Below are 18,429 nucleotides of genomic sequence, written 5' to 3'. Positions count from 1 at the left end.
TCTACCTGTTTACACCAGATTGCTGTACGATTTCAATGGTGTAAACTGTTGTTTTCATGTTCCCTTTGCAGCAGGTGTACCCATACTAGTAGTGGCATTTTAACATAAAATGCCAGTATGGTTCCAAACAACACAATGGTTAATTATGAAAAGACAACATCAAAGTATATTTATGGACATTTATTTTACAGAATTTATAGAAAACAGCAAAGAGGGCATCAGTGATCTGAACAAATGACTGCAAATAAAACTTGTAGGAGCTGATGACAGAAGTAATTGAACAGTACAGAAAGAAATAGTTTACATACGCTATTTTGCAGCATCATGCATATGTAAATGAAATGTTGATTATTATTTTTTAGCTTCCCACGATGGACAAAAGCCTCCATGTACAAGGTTCATTACACAAAGACGTTTCATAAATATTTTATAATGATATTCTCTTTGTAAAATTGTCATGCTGTTCATGCAGTATTCTACTGACTCACTGTCAGTGCATGGTAGGTGTATTATATATTATTGTTTAAATAGGTCTACAAAGTAAGATTAGATTCAGCCATACTTTCCTTAACTACTTGTGAGACTGTTTTGCAGCCATTTTTAATAGACAGATCTTCTCTGTTTCATGGAAGATCTCCATCATGTGTCAGATTTTGTTTTGGTTTTGAGCATAATTTAAAGAGCAGATAAAGAAATAACTGCTAGAGTGTACACTTATGAAAAGACACTGCCCATTTGCAAAATGTAATATTGAGATCAAAAATACTGGCAACCAATTACATTGGCATTTTTTTTCCTTTTCATTTACTGTCATTTCCAACCATAGGATAATATGGCTTTGTAATACTGATACAATAGATACGCTAGTACTGAAGTAAATGTTATTTTTCCTATTGTCCATACACAGGCAGTGAGATTAGACCATTAACCTGCATGCATAGTTTATTCATCATTCAGTTTATGAGTATCACGATGCTAGAGACAGCAGGGTAGTTACTTAGTATCAAAATCATGCAACATGTGTTAAGAGTAAAATACATTTAGGTTATAAGAATATCATTATAAAATATTGTTTCAGTAGCAATGGCTCAGGACAAATTTAATGCAAAGGCAGAGACAACTGACCTGAGCATGCTTTTAAAAAAAATTCAGTACATGGAAAAAATAGCGCCACCAACCTTGCAAGTAAATTGGCATGTTGCAGCAGAGACTTTAGGCTTTAACTGCTGAAGGACAGCAGCAGCCCAACTTGTTGATATCCAAATGACCGGATTCCAGATAAACTGAAAAAACTGACTGTGAGGAAAAGTCTTTAACATTTTAAAGGATTTTAATCCATTTTATGGAAATTCAGATGTGGATCTTGGCAGGTAACAAGAATAATACATGGATACATAAGCGACATATCCATTCATCCAAGCGTTCACAGCCTTTTAGAACAATGGCGTGGCAGGGGACCTCAGAAAGTCCCCTCATCCATTCCACGGCCAAGACATGATCGGCCACACCATGTCATTCCTGACACGTTTGCTCAGATCATTCTGAAAGACCCGCACTGTTGGCAAGACTATCACAGAAATTACTCCAGTGCCTCACTCCCTTTATCATTGTAACGTTATTCCCAACACCTAACTCCAGTCTTTGTTGCTGCACTTTAAATCCATTCATTTTCAACCTGTGGCTCGCTTGTCAAGCTCAAGAACTTCTCCCACTGAAATCCAAAAAGGAACCTCACCTAAGTGAAAAAAAGCCAGTTTGGATCCAATGTCATAAAAATGTCCTCCAGATGGCCTGTGAGCTTTCGATGCTCAAACAGAACCTCCAAAACATCCACGGACCATCACATGGGTCAGATTTCACTCATGTGAAACCGGCTGCAGGGTGAAGACCAAACCATGGTCATAAGACTGAGAGCAGTAAGTCGATCTGAAGTACAGCAAAATGTTTAGATGATAAAAACTTTACTGCAATAAGCAAACTGGGCAACTGTTACTCGACCTTATTAAAATCCTTCTTCCAGAAGAGAATTCGCCAGTGGAAAAATAGTACATCTGCAACACGGAATCAGACCAAGCTTCTAGGAAAAAATGCCCCTAGTTGTGGTGAAAGTTTGTCCCACAACAGGGACAAACCTTTAAACTCCACTCTACAAAGGCTTACATATGAGTGCAGCTTTACTCAAGCAAGCAGTCTTGACATCAGGAGACTTAAGTGAAGCTGCACCTATGCTTGCAGTGTAGTGACACTGCTGATCAGTCTGATTCTCTGTCCACCAAAATCCATGCCAAACCTCTCATTGACTTGTCAAGGTACAGGATCATGATCGTAACATGTGACGGTATTATAGTATTGCCTTAATACAGAGATCCCACTGTTGATGCAGAGAAATGTATGGCTCCCCTGCAGGTTTCCAGAGTAGGAAGAAAACATCTTGCTGTGTGACAATAATGTTTACAGAGTGTTAATTTCCACCACTCTTAGACCCATGATACGATAACTTCCTTGATGACATATCCTATCTTATGCACCACAAAAGAAAAAAAAAAAATCAGACATAATATACTTAATTCATTGCCACTCCTTGTGTTATATACATGTATAGTAACAGTATCTTTTCTGAAACAAGAAGTATAGAGTAAGGAATCTTTCTCATGTTATGTATATACTAGCTTGTATTACTTAACAGGTAATACAAACCTAATACACAAAAGTCTACGTTTTTTTACAGATAACACAATGTGGCTGCTAGAGGATCCCAATTAATATCTTAACAAGACAGACATAAAATATAATCAGAAGATCAAGCAATTTAGAACTAGACTTAAAAGTGATATAACTTGGAAGTAGCTGCCATCCACAATTCCTATGTGAAACAAAATTTGTAATTCCATCACTGGAAAAGACTATATAATTAGCATTTGAAATAACACGTTAGCCCATGTTAAAATAACATACGGGCCACAGAAGCTGAAGAGTAAGCCCAGCTTTGTTCTCACTGAGACAAGCCCTGCTGAGACTGGAAGAGGCCAAAACTCCTCATTTATTATTTTCTTCATAAATGGCATGGATTTGACACTACTAACTAGAAGTCATCGTTGTCAATGTGAATGGAAGAAAGAACAAGCTATAGCCTAGAAACGCAGTAAAGAGCAGCTTCTCAGCCTTGTTAAGATATTCATTGCCAATCACAACACAGAAACATTGCCACCTGTATGTCTCGAGTTTTTTAGTTTATACATGTATATGAAATTTCTTCAAAATGCAAGATATATAGCTCATAAGTGTATTTTGAAAAAGAATAACTTATATATACATATACATCTAAAGATGTCCATAATAAAACATAATTGCATATATATATACACGCACACTGCATGCATGAATATTTACCAAATTTTATGTGTGTTTGTATATACATATATATATATGTATGTGCATATGTGTGTATATACATACACACACATGTAAATGCTTCTAACAGTAGTAGGAAAAACAGGGAGTTATAGTTGCCTTCACCACATATATACAAATTTCAACTTCACATATCAGTCTACATGGTTCTCTCTTTAGGAAACTGGAAATCAACACCTAGTTTCTCAAAAGCTAGAAATCAGATGTCAAAATGTAATAAAATAATGGTCCCACCAACCAGTTCCAAAGCTGAATTCCAAAGCTATCCCAAATCTTCTCTAAACAGTTCATTCAATGAAAATGAATGTACTCAACAAAAGCCTTAGTACATAAGAAACTTTATAATCCTCTGTAACTGCTGTGCTGCAATTATTTGTCACTTACTGTGTTGCATGTCCTGGAGACAGATTTCTCACCTGACAAACCTTTTTCTGAGCTACACGAAGGTCCCATGCTTGGCTTACTGATGCCCTCCTTCCCTACCCCCAGCCTAGAAAACAGACTTTTCTAGGTCTGAACCAGTTTCTGAAACGTTGAAAAGACAGCACCTTCACATGCTCAGTGATGTCACACAAAACCAACGATTTCCTCATTCTTTTCCTATGCCTTTGAAAATCCCTCTGTATTAGGAAACACAACACACTACAGAAGCCATGACATCATCACAGCATTACCTCGAGATTATAACTAGCAGGTTATTTGCATACTAATCTACTTCGCTTAACCATGACTAAAACAATGAAAAAAATTCTTGTCTAGCAAAAGGACATAGATTTCCCCCCAGCTCTTTGTGGTCACAGATGGAAAAAATACTGTGACAGAAAGAAAACCTGACACAAGGACACACAGGGAATGCACTGGAGTATTGCAGTGCTGGACTAAAAAGGCAAGAGACAATTTAAACAGAGCATAAAATATAGCATCACACACAAGAAGTTTAACCTGGGAGAGAGACATCAGAACAACCACAAAATAAAACAAGCAGAATTTCACTGTGAAAGAAAAGAACAAAAACGCTGAGCATGAAAACAGATTTGCTTCCTTGTCCAGGGTAAACAAACAACTTCCCCAGTGAAATGCCACAAATGCATTTAGACTATATGTTGGTTTTACACCCCTCTATTGCTACAGTGATTGCCCAATTAGAAACCCCTGCGTTGCTGTATCTCTGCAGAAAAGCTCTAACACGGTTACTGCAGCTCACTGCCCTGCCAACAGCAACAGAGCACAGCTCTCAGAAAGCACTCATAGAGCAGCTGTGATGCTGATGAGGAACCAGTTTCACCCTGGAAGATTTAGGAATCTATGAACAGCAGTATCAGATAAACACCAGATCTACTCCCAGAGGAGACTGAAAAATGAAAGCTGAAGGAAAGCAGAAAAAATAGAATTAAGCTTTTCCTTCCCTCTGCTTTCACTCCATCTTCGCACCCTATGTCAACAATCTACCACATCAAATGGCCCTCTCCCTTATCCTCCTCTCACTTTTTCATCCCACCAAGTGTCTACTCACACCTCAGAGAAACAAAATTCAAACTGCAGCTCTTGTGAACACCACAGGCAGAGCCAAAGCAAAAAAATTAAAAAAAAAAAAGAGACAGGACTGACTGGTGGGGGGCAGGGAGAGCTTTGCCACAATGTGATCTGAAAGTTGGAAAATTAGACTAAAGTACAAAACATCTACATGAGACAGTTAGGATTTAAGTTGTAATGATACCAGAGCTAAAGTGGATAAGATCCAACATGCAATTTACAAGATGATGCAAAATTGAAGCACAAAATTAAAACGGTGCAGAAGCATGACCAGTAGAGTGCAAACAAAAAACACATGGCAAAAAGCTCTATGAAAGTAGTTCCCACCAGAGCAGGTCCTAAGGTACTCCTAGCTCTGAACTTCCATTTCTCACTACACTTCCTATTCAAGACACTTTTTTTCTCTTACTTCAAAACTCCGGAGCTAGAAGTTTCTTGTAGAAACCTGATCACTGTAAAATAGGTATTTTATTTAATACACATTTCTGAATGCAGAGTCATGTAAGTCCTGTCCACGAGCACTCTACAACTCACAAGATCAGACTTTGTCCACTCTTTCACTTAGCAATGGCACATCCTTCAACATGAGATATAAACAAGCCTGGCTGGCTTGTCTGGCAATGCATCTACTTTCACTGTTATAAAGCAATTGTGTGCTTCTCCAAATATATTTTTGTAGCTTTCACTAACAGTACTCAAGCTATGACTGGTGTAGTCCACACTGTAGTTAAATAAAACACCTGCACTTACATTTTGAAATAACCTACTCCATACATGTAATCAGTTGTGCAAGACAACAGCAACATTATTCCAGCTTCAAGTGAGCTCCCTCCTAAGATGGGGAAGAACGCATGAACACATCCTCTCCCTTCCTCCACCAAAACTGTACACTTTCTTTGCTTTCTCTGGCACGGTGGCCCTGCATTTCAAATGCAACTCTGAAATGACTTCAAATGACCTTTTTGGGTTCCTCAGCCAACAACAACGCAGCGCAAGAGGGAGGCAGCAGGCTGATTCTCTCCTAGGGTGACCAGATGTTGCACTACTGGCAGAACTGTCATCTTTTTCCAGAAAGCCAGTGCACTTTACATCTGCGTGCTCCAAGTAAGCACCGTTGCTGGGGGAGCAAACGCCCCAGAGGCATCGCTAACACACTGTGCTTTTAGTAGCATCAGCCAAGGCGAACAGGTCCACACATAGGAGCTTGTTGCAGGCCACAATCACAGAACTTCTTTCAGTTCAATACAGAAAAAGAAGGAAGGGGAGGGGGGAAACGAATTATCAGATGGTGGCTTCTGGTTTTTTTTCCAGTAAATCCAGGAGAGTTCACACCCAGCAGTTCGGTTCACCCTATGGTAGAGTCAGGTCCTGGAGGTCAGGTCAAGTCATTTCAGCACAGGACATTCAGCATCTCTATTTCCCCTGGCAGCCACTACTGGCAGAAATACCATTACTACAACCAAAGCTGTGCAACTAACACAGAGGCTAACAAGGGAGATTGCCCCCACGCTTGCTGTTAATCTGCCAGGGAGGCAAATGTGCCAGGGCCAGGCCATTCTGAGCCATGCCGTGGTGAGTGTGGCAGTCACAACAGGTCTCCTCAGGTCTTTGTCCCCGCAGCCGGAGGCAGGACACTGCCACAGACTGACAGGGACCTCAACCTCCAGAGACATTGGGCTGGGGCCCTGCAAGGAGAAGGAGAAGAAAGGCCTTTTTGGGGGTGACGGTGCCACATGCACACCAGAGCCTTGAGGCTCCAGCTGCCACAGCAAGGCCTGGCCCTGGCCCAGGCCTAGCCACCCTTCAGCAGTGCCCAGGACATACGTCATGGTGGCAGCAGCATCTCCCCAGGGGTGTCCCCCAGGTCAGATCTGCCACCAAGGCCAAAGTGTCCCCAAGGAAGGTTACAGCCTCCCCAGAGCTTGGCCGGGGGTCGCCCCGCCGAGCAGGGGAGGCTGGTGTGCCGGCAGGACAGCAGGGCGGAGGCAAGGGATCCGGCCGGGACAAAACACACAGGCGCAGAGAGCCAGACTCTGTTGGAGCATTTTATTTCAAAGCTGTGGGTTCTTGGGTGGTGGGTTTTTCATTTCCTCTGTCAACATAACTAAACAAGACTCTACAGCACAGAGCGCAGCCACTCTCGGTCCATCAGTGGGGCAGTGCCGCAGGCCCTGGCCGTGCCGGGCTGCCACCGGTGGCAGCAGTGGCAGCGGGCTCCTTGGGGCCTGGGTGGCCGTGCCAGCCAGCCCCCATGCTGTCTGTGGGGCGGTGTGGACAGCACACCAGAGAGACAGAGACAGGGAGCTACGGTCCGGCTGACTAGCCGGGAGAAACAGAGCACAGAAGGAGCTGGGCAAGGAAGGAGAGGCGTTTCTCTGAAGGAGAGAAAGAGAGAAGGCAAAGTAGTTACACTCAAAAACAGAGAGGGAGAGAGCCGGTAGCTCAAGGCTGGTTGGGAGGTTTGCTGGTCAGTGGGGCACCAGGGGCAAGGAGGCAGGGAAGGGGAAGGTTACCTTCAGCCTCGATGGAGGAGAGGAGGGCGGCTGCACATAGAGCAGCAACTGCCGAGCACAGCGCTGTCTTCATTTCTGCCCTTTCAGATCACAACAACATGAATGAATCTGCAGTGATGGGGGGGGGGGGGGGGGGGGGGGGAGAAAGGAGAAGGAAATGATATGCGTGGATTAGAGGATTGCGTGGGTGTATTCATGAAACACAAAAAAGAAAAAACGTGGATTTCACTTTGTTCCCTTATCCCCAGCCCCCACCCACGGGACCAGGTTGAAACCTCTAGACTTGAAAGCCATCCAAGACGATGACAGTTCTGCATGACTAACTGGAGAGTCTCGTCTCGCAATAATGTGCCTTTTGTTGCTGAACCCTTTCCAATCACGGTAAGCACATGCAGCTTTAACCTAGTTGGGGTTAATTTGATCAGGGAAGTGCGGTGAAGATCTGTGCCTCCACACGGGCAGAAGCCAGGCGGGAGCTCCATGACTTCATCGCTGACTGTGATGATAGCTAATTCAGAGGTCATTTCTGCCTTGGATCAACTAAATGTCTCTTTCAGCTGGGGATTTTATTCTGCTTCTTTTTCATAACTGTTGAAGCACTTAGTTAACTGTGTTTTAGTGGTCTCAAGGCAGCTTGGAAACTGTAATAAATTTTTTTTGAGGGGTTCTGCCTACGAATGTGCCATTCTTCATTTCTTGAAGGTCTGAAATAGATTATACAGAAGTGTGTGTAACACACAACTGAAACCTGACACGTCTGTCTAGCCATGATGTTTCAACATCTGATAATTCATTTACACGTCCTGAGAGAAAATAGATTTAAAATACACTATAAAAAGCAAGCAGGCAAAAGACTCTCGCAATCACCGCAGGCTGTCTAGCAAAATAGGTGGGATTAAGCCAAGTTACTGTTTCCTAATTGCAAACAGCTATACCTTCATAACCATATGCTCTAGGTCACATCAAATTACTCACGGTTACACCAGCAAAACATCCAAATTCTTTCCTTGTCTAAGTAAAGGCTAATATCAACAGTCCTCATCGCATATGCATGTGTTTCTAAACTTTGGGGTTTTCTGTCTCGGGAAGCAGGGGAGCGGTAATTTGTTTGACTAAAGTCATAAATGCATCATATATCATAATTAGGCTGGAGAAAAGATAATTCCAAAAGCAATTAGGCAACAGATTTTATCTGGATAGTGTCAAGAGCAAAACAAAAGAAAAATACATAAATCATTAGTCCGAAGAAACAGCTGAAGGGGAAGATAATATTCTTCTGCCGTCTAGAAAACTAACCAGCAAGGCACCTTTAGTGGGTAGACGCTATAGAGATCCAGGAATTTCCCAGTTACTAACACTGACTTTAACAGGCTTCTGCCAGGCAGCTGTATATACTTGCCTTAGCCAAATGCCTTTACTGCACATAAAAACACCAAGAGCTCAATGAAAAACTAAGCAATGGTTTCAGTCCAGTGGTACTTCCAAGTGGGTAAACAGAAGAGTAATATTGACTGTAACAACTCCCTGACACTAACACAAGAAAGACTAAGGTTATCATTAAATTGTCCTGAAAGCTCCAAAACCGTATCACTGTTCTGCATGGGAAACGGCTGTCCCTGAGCACATCTACCGCATTCTGCAGTGAATTTAAGCATTGCCTGAATTCAGCTTAAATGGACTTTTGTCCCGGAAATCTTGTGTGGGCTTGGAGTGCCATCTTTTGATCCTTTTGAAGAGCAACAGAAATTAATCCTCTCACAAAGAGGTCTAGACGTTCACTACTGCTGCAGGTCTACCATTCCTGATACACACTTTTCTTTCATGAAATAAAACGTCTCAGCCAAAGCACTCCTTTGCCTACCTAGAAACACTTTCTTTCCTTCTCGCAGACTTAGGTGTGTCAAAGCAAGCCTGGAGGTGGTGGAGGAAAAGTCCTCTCGCTGGCTCAGGAAGGACACAAGCGGACTTTGTGTCAGCACTAAGGTTTTCTCATTGATCTTTAGAGACCACTTAAAACAAATGGGCTTTCACCAGCGCCAATCCAATCTCACACTAATTCAACCTACACAAGCACAGCCAAAGCCTTTCCAAACTGCGCAGCGCACGACATTTACCACTTTCGAGAAGAAAAAATTACCTAAATGAAAAAAAAAAAAAAAAAAAAAAACCCACACAGAGAAAACCCACTACCTATCAAAAGCATAAAAAACTGGAAAGAGGAGAAAGCATTGCCGGCGGCTGCACGCACAAGGGCGGGAAAGGAGCGCTCCTGCCAAAGCCGCAGCGGTAGCGCGCCCGCGGGCGCCCTGCGCGCTGACACCGGGCTCCGCCGCACCGCCACCGCGGCCGGGACACCGCCACCGCGGCCGGGACACCGCCACCGCGGCCGGGACACCGCCACCGCGGCCGGGACGCCCGGCCTGCGTGTCTCCCCGGTGCCCCCCCCCCCCCCCCCGGGCCCTGACAGGCTGCAGCCCCTCGGGGCGCTCCGCTCTGCGCCTCTCCTCCGCCCCCCGGGCCCCACGGCTGCCAGCCGGCTCCGGCATGCCCCACGCACGGGCAGGCACACGCTCCTTCCCCCCGCCCGTGGCAACCTCTGGCAGCCCAGCGCTGCTCATCTCAGCCTGAAGCGCGTCGGAAGGGGCCGGGAGCGCGGTGCGTACGGGCAGGCAACGGGGGGCGGCGGAGGAGTGGGGCAGGGGATCCCCGCTCCTGCGGGGGCACAGACCTTCAGGGGCGGCTGCGGGGTGCCGGGATCGGTGAACGGGGGGCAGTTCCTCCGGCGGTGACTCCGGCGGTGCCTGCAGCAGCAGCCGCAGCCGTCGGACCTGGATAAAGGGAGGAGGAGGAGAAAGGATGAAGCTCCGGGGGCACCTTGTGGAGGGAGCAGCAAGTAGCAGCGGCGGCGAAGGAGGGGCAGAAGCAGCGGCAACAGCTGAGCGCAGAGGAGGCGCCTCGATTACTGTAGCTCCCGATGCGCGGGGTCCGTCTGGGAAGACTTGCCTTCTCCAAGTGGGAAGAGCCTCCTCTCAATCTGCTACTTAATAGAGGGCCGTTCCCAACTCTCAATTTACCCTCGTAAGCGGTTACGAAACTGCAGGGAAGGTGGACTGCTGCCACCGGGTGATATATGCGCTGCTCTGCTCCAGCAAGGAAGGGGATCGACTTCTGGAAACTGGCGCATACCTCCGCGCATTCCTGCGGCATGAGGCGGACGGCCGCCGCGGCAGCGCGCCCGGGGGCAGGGGCCCGGCCCGCCGCCCCCTCCCTCTCGGCTTCCCAAACGGCGGGGGACACGGGCGGGCATTGGAAAAACTGAGTCCCCGGGCCCGGCTTCGAGGGACGGCGGCGCGGAGGGTGTCCCCGCGCGGGGGTGTCCACGCAGTGCCCGCGTCGTGTCGTGTCCGTCCCGTCGTGTCCCCGTCCCGTCGTGTCCCCGTCCCGTGTACCCCCTCCCCGCGCTGAGGGCCCGCTCGCTCTCCCGGGGCCGGGGCTGATCCCCGGGACAGCGTTGCAGAGAAGGGCGGGCAGCCCCGGTGCCGCGCCCAGGAGCCACGGGGGCAAAGAGAATATATTCATTTTGATCCAATTCAGGTGTGTCTGGCCCCCACCCTCCGTAGCCCACATACATTGAACCAACCCCCTGGCCACATAGGTGTTTTGCTCCGAGCACAAGGCGCCGCCGTGCCGGGTGCCGCCCGGGCAGAGGGGACGGGGCGTACGGCCCCCACGGCCTCCTTCCTCAGACCCTGCGGGCAAACCCGCACCCCTGGCCCTTCTCTGAACCTGTGTGCCTTAAAACAATGCACCTCCCAAAACCGGGCAGCCCGTCGGGCGAGAGGCTCCCCGAAGCTCTCCCGTCGCTTTGCTCCCGGGAGCCTGCCCGTGGCACCCGGCGTGTCCCGGCCTCTGCAGCGCGCCGTGCCGGAGGGTGACACGGCGGGACACACGGTCTCTTCCCCGCCCGGGGAAGGCAGGTCGCCCAGCCTGGCACAGGCAGGGCTTCCAGGGGCCCCGCGACTGCCCCAGGGCCGCCGCCGGCTCCCCGCCGCAGCGGGGTCTGTGCCCATACCCGTGGGGAACGGCACCGCCGGTACGGCTCTAGGAAGAGGCTCCTCCGAGACCTTCGGGCTAAAACACGGGGTGTCGCTTCCCGTCCCTGCGGAGCGGGTCCGCAAACTCGGGGCGCGCAAAAGAGATCGGCGAGGAGCGGGGGTAAACGAGGAGAGAGAAAAGCGGCGGGTGCCTGACAGCCGTGGGGCGCGCCCCCGCCGCCCGCCGCGCCGGAGCGGGGCCATTCGCGGTGCGCGGGCGCCCTCCGGCGGCGGCGGCGGGCAGGGGCGGGCTGTAGCGCGGCAGGAGGGTCCCACCGACCGCTAAGGCTCCCGCGGGAGCCCCGGGGCCACTCCTGTTAGAGAGCGACTTGCAGCGTGAAGGGACAGGCGGGAAAGCGAGGCTGGGGAGAGGGAGAATCATGGAGTCACAGAACGGTCGGGGTTGGAAGGGACCTCTGGAGATCATCTAGTCCAACTCCCCTGCTAAAGCAGGTTCACCTACAGCAGGTCACACAGGACTGCATCCACGCGAGTTTTGAATATCTCCAGGGAAGGAGACTCCACAGCCTCCCTGGGCAGCCTGTTCCAGTGCTCTGTCACCCCCAGTGTAAAGAAGTTCCTCCTCATGTTCAAGACGAACTTCCTGTGCTCCAGCTTGTGCCCGTTGCCCCTTGTCCTGTCACTGGGCACCACTGAGAAGAGCCTGGCCCCATCCTTTCGGCACCCACCCTTTAGATATTTATAAGCGTTGATGAGGTCCCCTCTCAGTCTTCTCTTCTCCAGGCTAAACAGACCCAGGTCTCTCAGCCTTTGCTCATGAGTGACGCTCCAATTCCCTCACCACCTTCACGGCCCTCAGATGGACTCTCTCCAGTAGTTCCCACTGAGAGGCAGGGGCAAACCCTCTGCACCAAGTTTAGGACCCGCTGTTTGGAAAGGTCAGTAAGATTTCAGGGTCATACAGGCCCATGTGAGCTTTATGCACAGACGTGAGTTGCAGAGCAATCGGGACTCGTTCCAGCCTGGGTGGAAGTGCCTGATAGTAGAGATTAATAGTTTACTGGGGGATGGCTCCTGGGCACTTTTCTGTAGGATTGGGAGATCAAGAACATGTCGATGGGAGGACTTGTCTCTCCGGAGCTGAATGAGGTTGTCTTCCTTTCTGTAACAGACCAGTTATCTGCATGAGAACCCCAACGCTGAAAATAAAGTGATAACCAGAAGACATGTGCTGACATTTCCAGACACTTTGGAAGTGAGTCAGCTGCTCTTAGGGACTCGCCACAGCTTCAGCTGTCTGGTATTGATAAAATGCACTTTCCAAAAGCAACATCTCCTCTGCTGATAAACTTTCAGATACTCTTGACCCCTTGCCCAGCTGTTGAATTGGATTTTCTATTTTAGCATTTTGGCATGAGGAATTTAATTTCTTCCTATCCAGATCTGATATGTAAAAGCTGTATTTCTAATAAATAATACTTTTTAAAAAAAATTTAATTTCCTGAATGAACACACCAAGAACACCAGTATAAATGTGGTGTGAACAATAGTTTCAGAAGAAGGGTCATCAGGGATTACAATGAAATCTCCCTCCACAGGAAATTAATTAATGCAAATGAGGTATTTTAATCACTTGTGTACGGTATTTTTTTACAATGTACTGTGGATTTTTTCATCATAGGATAACTGAGATTTTATGTTAATAGTTAAAATCAATTAATGCAAATAATGAGGATGGAAGAAAATATGCATTATTCTATTTAAAAGTTAAATCACTTTGAACTTTTTTTTTTTTTAATATTTTAGTAATTTGATACTGAATCTACAATTGGATTTACATGAGTGGAGACTTTGAAAACAATGGGTTTCTCAGGGGTGCAAGAATTTCATAGACTCTCCCTCACAGACCTGTGCCGCTGAGGGGACTATCTCCCATTCCTCTCAGCTGACCAGATTTTCTTAATTTCTTGGCGTGCAATAAGACTCAGACCGGCAAGAGCAAATAATTCATTGACTCCAAGAGCAGTGGGATTTCATTCTTATCTTTAACTCTTTGTTCTAACCATCCTAGCCATGTTCCTCCTAAGATCTTTTACATGTAAAATACACCAACATATTACATTTAGAGTGTGTGCTTCCATACATCACAGTAATTAAACGGTTGTTTTTAATCACCTCTGTTGCTATGTACGTTCGCAGTCTGAGTACATAATATGTGATGCAGAAGGCATTTCTGAAATGCATAAACATTTACTAACACTCTCCTGTCTGCTTGTTTCTTAGACAAGTGTTAAACACATCAAGACCATGCACTCCAGCTCTGCAATTTTCTTTGCTATCTAAGCTGAATAAACTGAAACAGTGACAAATTTAAATGCAAAAATCAAGACTTGAATTAATTTTCATGCTTTTAATCGTATTACCCATTTCTGGTGCAGGTGTGTGATAGTAATATTGCAGATAACCAGGAATTTCTTAGAAATTTTGGACCGGTTTTGTGTCTAGAGTAATTCAAGCTACTTTGTGTTTCTGGAACCTTTTTTTTTTGTTTCCTCAGGCTGTATTGCCAGGGCAGAACAAAACAGGACATTTTGCATTTCAGCACTGTAAACCTTGAATATTGTTTCCATGTGGATATCACACTAGATTTGGCCTCTGTGTCTTCCTGACAGTTAGTTGCATCTGCTTTACATATGAATCTGGTAAATGCCTTATTCATATGTATATATGTATTTGAGTATATGTTTTGCACAGAGGAAGAATCAAAAAAAGTGTGAGCATTAAACAATAAATAGATTCAACATTAAGTGTTGTTATACAGGCAAAACTGTGCTGTTACCAGTGACTTACCTGCATCTACCCAGGAAGTACTTTGCCAGTTGGTCTATCACTGCATCTGTCACGACAGTGTATCTAAATTAAACATTGCCTTAGTACTGTCATTTAGGAGGCCCATTCGTTCCTTACAACACAAAGGATGTCCTTTCCAGTGTATTTTTTATTCCCCACTAAATCAGTCATAAAGCTAATATTGCACAGTATTATATCTGCATCCATAAAATGCAGAGACAAAATACAGCAAACCTCTTCCTCCAGGCCCTGCCTTCTCTGAGAGATTTCCAGTCAATGGTATGAGAAGAACTCCGTCTGGTGTTTATTTATTCGGGTAATTTCATTTCAGAGCTGGTATTCTGAGAGCAGTCCTAGTCTGACCTCTCATAATGAGGAATGGCTTCTCATATTAGCAGTGTTCAGAGAGGACCACTTCTATCCGAAATCTACTCATTTAGTGGAACAACTATGGAAGCAGTGTCCCTGGAGAGTGTTACAGCCATGAAATCATTATCTACCTCACCAGGTATGTTTTCCTTAGCAACTATTTATTTCTTTAATTTCTCTAACTGATTTTTCCCATCATGTAACGCATTGGAAGTAGGAAATTATTGTGGCTCCAAATAAGTAGAACTGGAAAAATAAATAAATCATTCAAAAGGAGATGTATAAATAGAAAGGAGCTGGCCTTTTAATTTGTGAGTCTTACAAAAGCCAGTTAATTTGTAGGCAGTCATTTTTTTTAAAAAAAAACCCAGATCTTTAATACTAAAATTGGAAAAAAATAGATGTAACGATCTTGTAATCCCTTCCATATATATACATAAATGTGCTTTGTATTAAAACGGTTCTAAATTACGTTGCTTTGTTTCAAAGAAGATGGTTCATTATTTCACAACAGAATCCTGATCTATTCAGGAAGCATTCCCCAATGAAGCCAGTACAAATCTGTCTTGATTAAAGAGGGCAAGAAAAGAAATTAACTGAGGACAACTGACCCTGTATATTTGTCAAGTATCACATTATGTCTTAGTGCGACCATTCCTGTCACAGCAATGGACTTGCCACAAAGACTTGCAGACACAGGTCTAAGCATTCCTCTTCTCCATGTGGCTGAGGGGTCCCCAGTGAAAGAACAATGATCCACTGAAACGCAGCATTTTAAAAAAACAAAACTTTTTTAAAAATCACTAGCCACTTGCTGGTACTTGCCGAACATTATAACACAGCGTTCCCCGAGTTCTTAATTAGATTCAACATATGACGAAAGTTTAATAGCCATGGGTTCCCCTACATTTGGTAACCCTTCAACTATTTCAGTGTAATTACTCCCTACAAAGAAGCACACAATATTAACCGGAAACAAAGTCTGAAAGGGTGCGGCACCAAGCTCTGAATAGGAACATTTTGCTAACTCTTCTTAGTACTACTATATGAAAAAATATTAGTATATACTGTGACAGCAGGGTCTGTGTAGGTGGTAAGCAGGCTTACGGAGAAGATAACCCTGTGCCTGAATGGACAAGGTTTTGAAGTTCAAGTTGCATTAGCTAATGAGTGACCTGATCCCATTCTTGCAGACAGTAGAGTAATTAATGATAGTGGGGGAATTTTAAGACCTAATACCTCACCATCAGGTCAACCGCTGATGCGGTCCTTCTCTCCCACACACGCACAAAAGGCAGTGAGTACAGAGGGAGGCTGTGATTCCCCTGACTGAGGTGCAGGTCAGAGGAAGGGTGTCAAGGGGGAACACTCAGCTGCTGCTGCCCTCTCTCCTAACACGCATCTTTCCAAGAGGGTTTACAGAATGTAAAGGTCAGCCCCAAACTTCTTCTCAGTTCAGCGGGACAAACATTCAAAAGCTCAAACACTCTAACAAGCGAATATGATACAAATGCACAGAACCATAGTAAATGAGGCTGGAAAAGATCCTGACAGGAGATTTAGTTCATCCCCCATTATTTAAAGTGCGGCAGGGCTTCAAAGAGAAATCCTCCATACCATACTTAGTACTAACAGCATGCTTTGGGGAGCTGTTTCCTAGTGGCTGACAATAGATAATAACTCGTTTTAGGTGAGTTGCATGTTGTCCATAGTTGGACTATGAGAACAGCAGTCAGAAATAGTTTGGATCGACAGAGTAAAAGTCTATTCTGAAGCAAAAGGAAAAATGATTTAGGGGAAAAAAACAAACCCTACACCAGACAAGCCTGTATCTTTGGATGGTTACACAAAAATCATCTCAGTTTAGTATGAAAAATCAATTGTTTGCGTAACTGGCATGTCTGCAAACACAGTCTGAGAGAGAAGAACCAGGACTGTGAGATTCCTTCCTGCATGTGACTACCAGGGCTACAGACTCTACAGGTCTTGCTAAAACCCCTTTTCCTGTTACAGTATGTCTGCACTTCACAGTCATGTAATTTTTTTTTTCTATTTCTAAACTTTAGGGGAGATGGACTCTGCGGTTGTCATCATTCCTGTTCCCCTTTCCCCCAACCTTCCCAATCTCAGTGCCTTGATATCCAGACTGGCAGGTAGTGGCATTCACCACAGCTCTTTCCTCTCTGAAACAAAGAGAGCAAGAGGCAAAACTTGGGCCAGGACACAGCCAAGGAACACAGCAGGCCTGAGGAGCTGGATAGCCCAGGTAATACATACTGCCATGAGACCTGTGAGGCTCTCATCTGCATGTCACCTATCACAGGTATTGATGGACACATGGAAACTTTGAGGTTTTGTGGACAAAGGGGTCAGGCAAGAGCTTAGCTCGCAGGCGTTGAAAGCACTGCCTAGGTACCACCTGTCAGGACATTTATGAACTCCACACGAGCTAACTTTAAAAAAGACATTTGTTTCTTTTGCAGAAGTCATAATTGGCTAGTGACTAAAGGGGAAAATACATGGAGCAGAACAATGCAGATTTAAATCAGCATTTCTTAATGCAGCCTTGTGGCTGCAGCTTCCCAATACGTTGAACGCTGACAGTTCCAAATACCAGAACAGAAGATTTATTTGGATTATAAATAGATGTTGCCCTGTGCTTCAGTATCAGAAAGACTCTGTTGTGTAAACAGAAAACTACTGGGTTTTGTTTCTACTTTTAAAGGTTACTTGAAAGCTCCTACCTACTCTTTGCTGACAGCCTTTTGCATCTGTTAGAGTTCAGCATGTCTCTCATGTATCTACACCTCTACAGCCTGCAGAGAGGCTTCACAGAAAGCTGTTAAAATATTCCTCTCATATGGCCTTTCCTCCCCTCTCTTGGATGCTTTCCAGCTGGCCTCTCTACTCTGTTAGTTTTTAGCCACCCCAGTTTATTGAACATGTCTTGGTTTTGGCGTTGTCCTGTTATAACTTATTGCTCTCTGGAGAAATGAGTTTGCGATTAGCTCCAATGTCTCTTATTTGTTTTACCAAAAAAACAAAACAAAACAAAACCAAAAAAATAAAATAAAATTAAAAAAAATAACCCAACCCCAAAAAAAGTATTTAAAAAGATCTGTTTAGTATTCTTAAGTTTTTTAAGTCTTAATAGTTTTTTAAGCACAAATTACACTCTGAAACACCACCCAGGTTCTTTCCATCCTTTGCTATTACATTTTCTACAGTATAAATGTTCAGCTGGTAAATCTGACCTGTTGCTCCTTTACCCTCTGCCCAGTCCTCTTTGAAATGTATTCAGGTGATGTGCTGCTTAAGGCACATCACAACATGGGGCTTTACTACATCATGATCTTCTTCCCCAGTTAAGAACAGCAGCAGCTGCAGGGTGAGGTCCCTTTCTTTATGCTAGGAGTAGCTGTTGGGACCTTATTTTGTAATAAAAATGATAGAATCTGCTTCTCTAATCTCCAGAGCAGCTGAGAAGACAGACAGGGCTTGTGCTCATTGACACATGCCCCACCATCAGAGCTTTGCTGCTTGAGAACACTGGCTGTGCCCATTGCTGTGTCCTGTATGGTCACCTCAGGTGGCATTTGGCTCTGGGTTAAGACACATTTAAGTGCCTGAATATAGGCCCAGCATTTAAACTTCTGCAACGGCTGATGAAGATCTAGTTAACAAATTCAGTGGTACCC

At 45.3% G+C, this 18,429-nt stretch overlaps 1 protein-coding gene across 1 annotated transcript in view; it reads right to left on the bottom strand.

The window, feature by feature from the left end:
- The window catches only part of COL12A1 (collagen type XII alpha 1 chain), a 99,797-nt gene extending 92,267 nt beyond the window's left edge, over positions 1 to 7,530 (bottom strand). The window contains exon 1 of the mRNA XM_086461462.1: positions 7,458 to 7,530. Within this exon, the coding sequence (XP_086317588.1) occupies positions 7,458 to 7,530 (73 nt within the window). The remainder of the gene's footprint in view (positions 1 to 7,457) is intronic.
- Positions 7,531 to 18,429: the final 10,899 nt, after the last annotated feature.

This window comes from Leptosomus discolor, chromosome 2 (assembly GCF_034619465.1).
Source record: "Leptosomus discolor isolate bLepDis1 chromosome 2, bLepDis1.hap2, whole genome shotgun sequence".
Lineage (NCBI taxonomy): Eukaryota > Metazoa > Chordata > Aves > Leptosomiformes > Leptosomidae > Leptosomus > Leptosomus discolor.
Note: the sequence above shows the minus strand (reverse complement) of the source record. Positions and strands in the feature narration are given on the sequence as shown.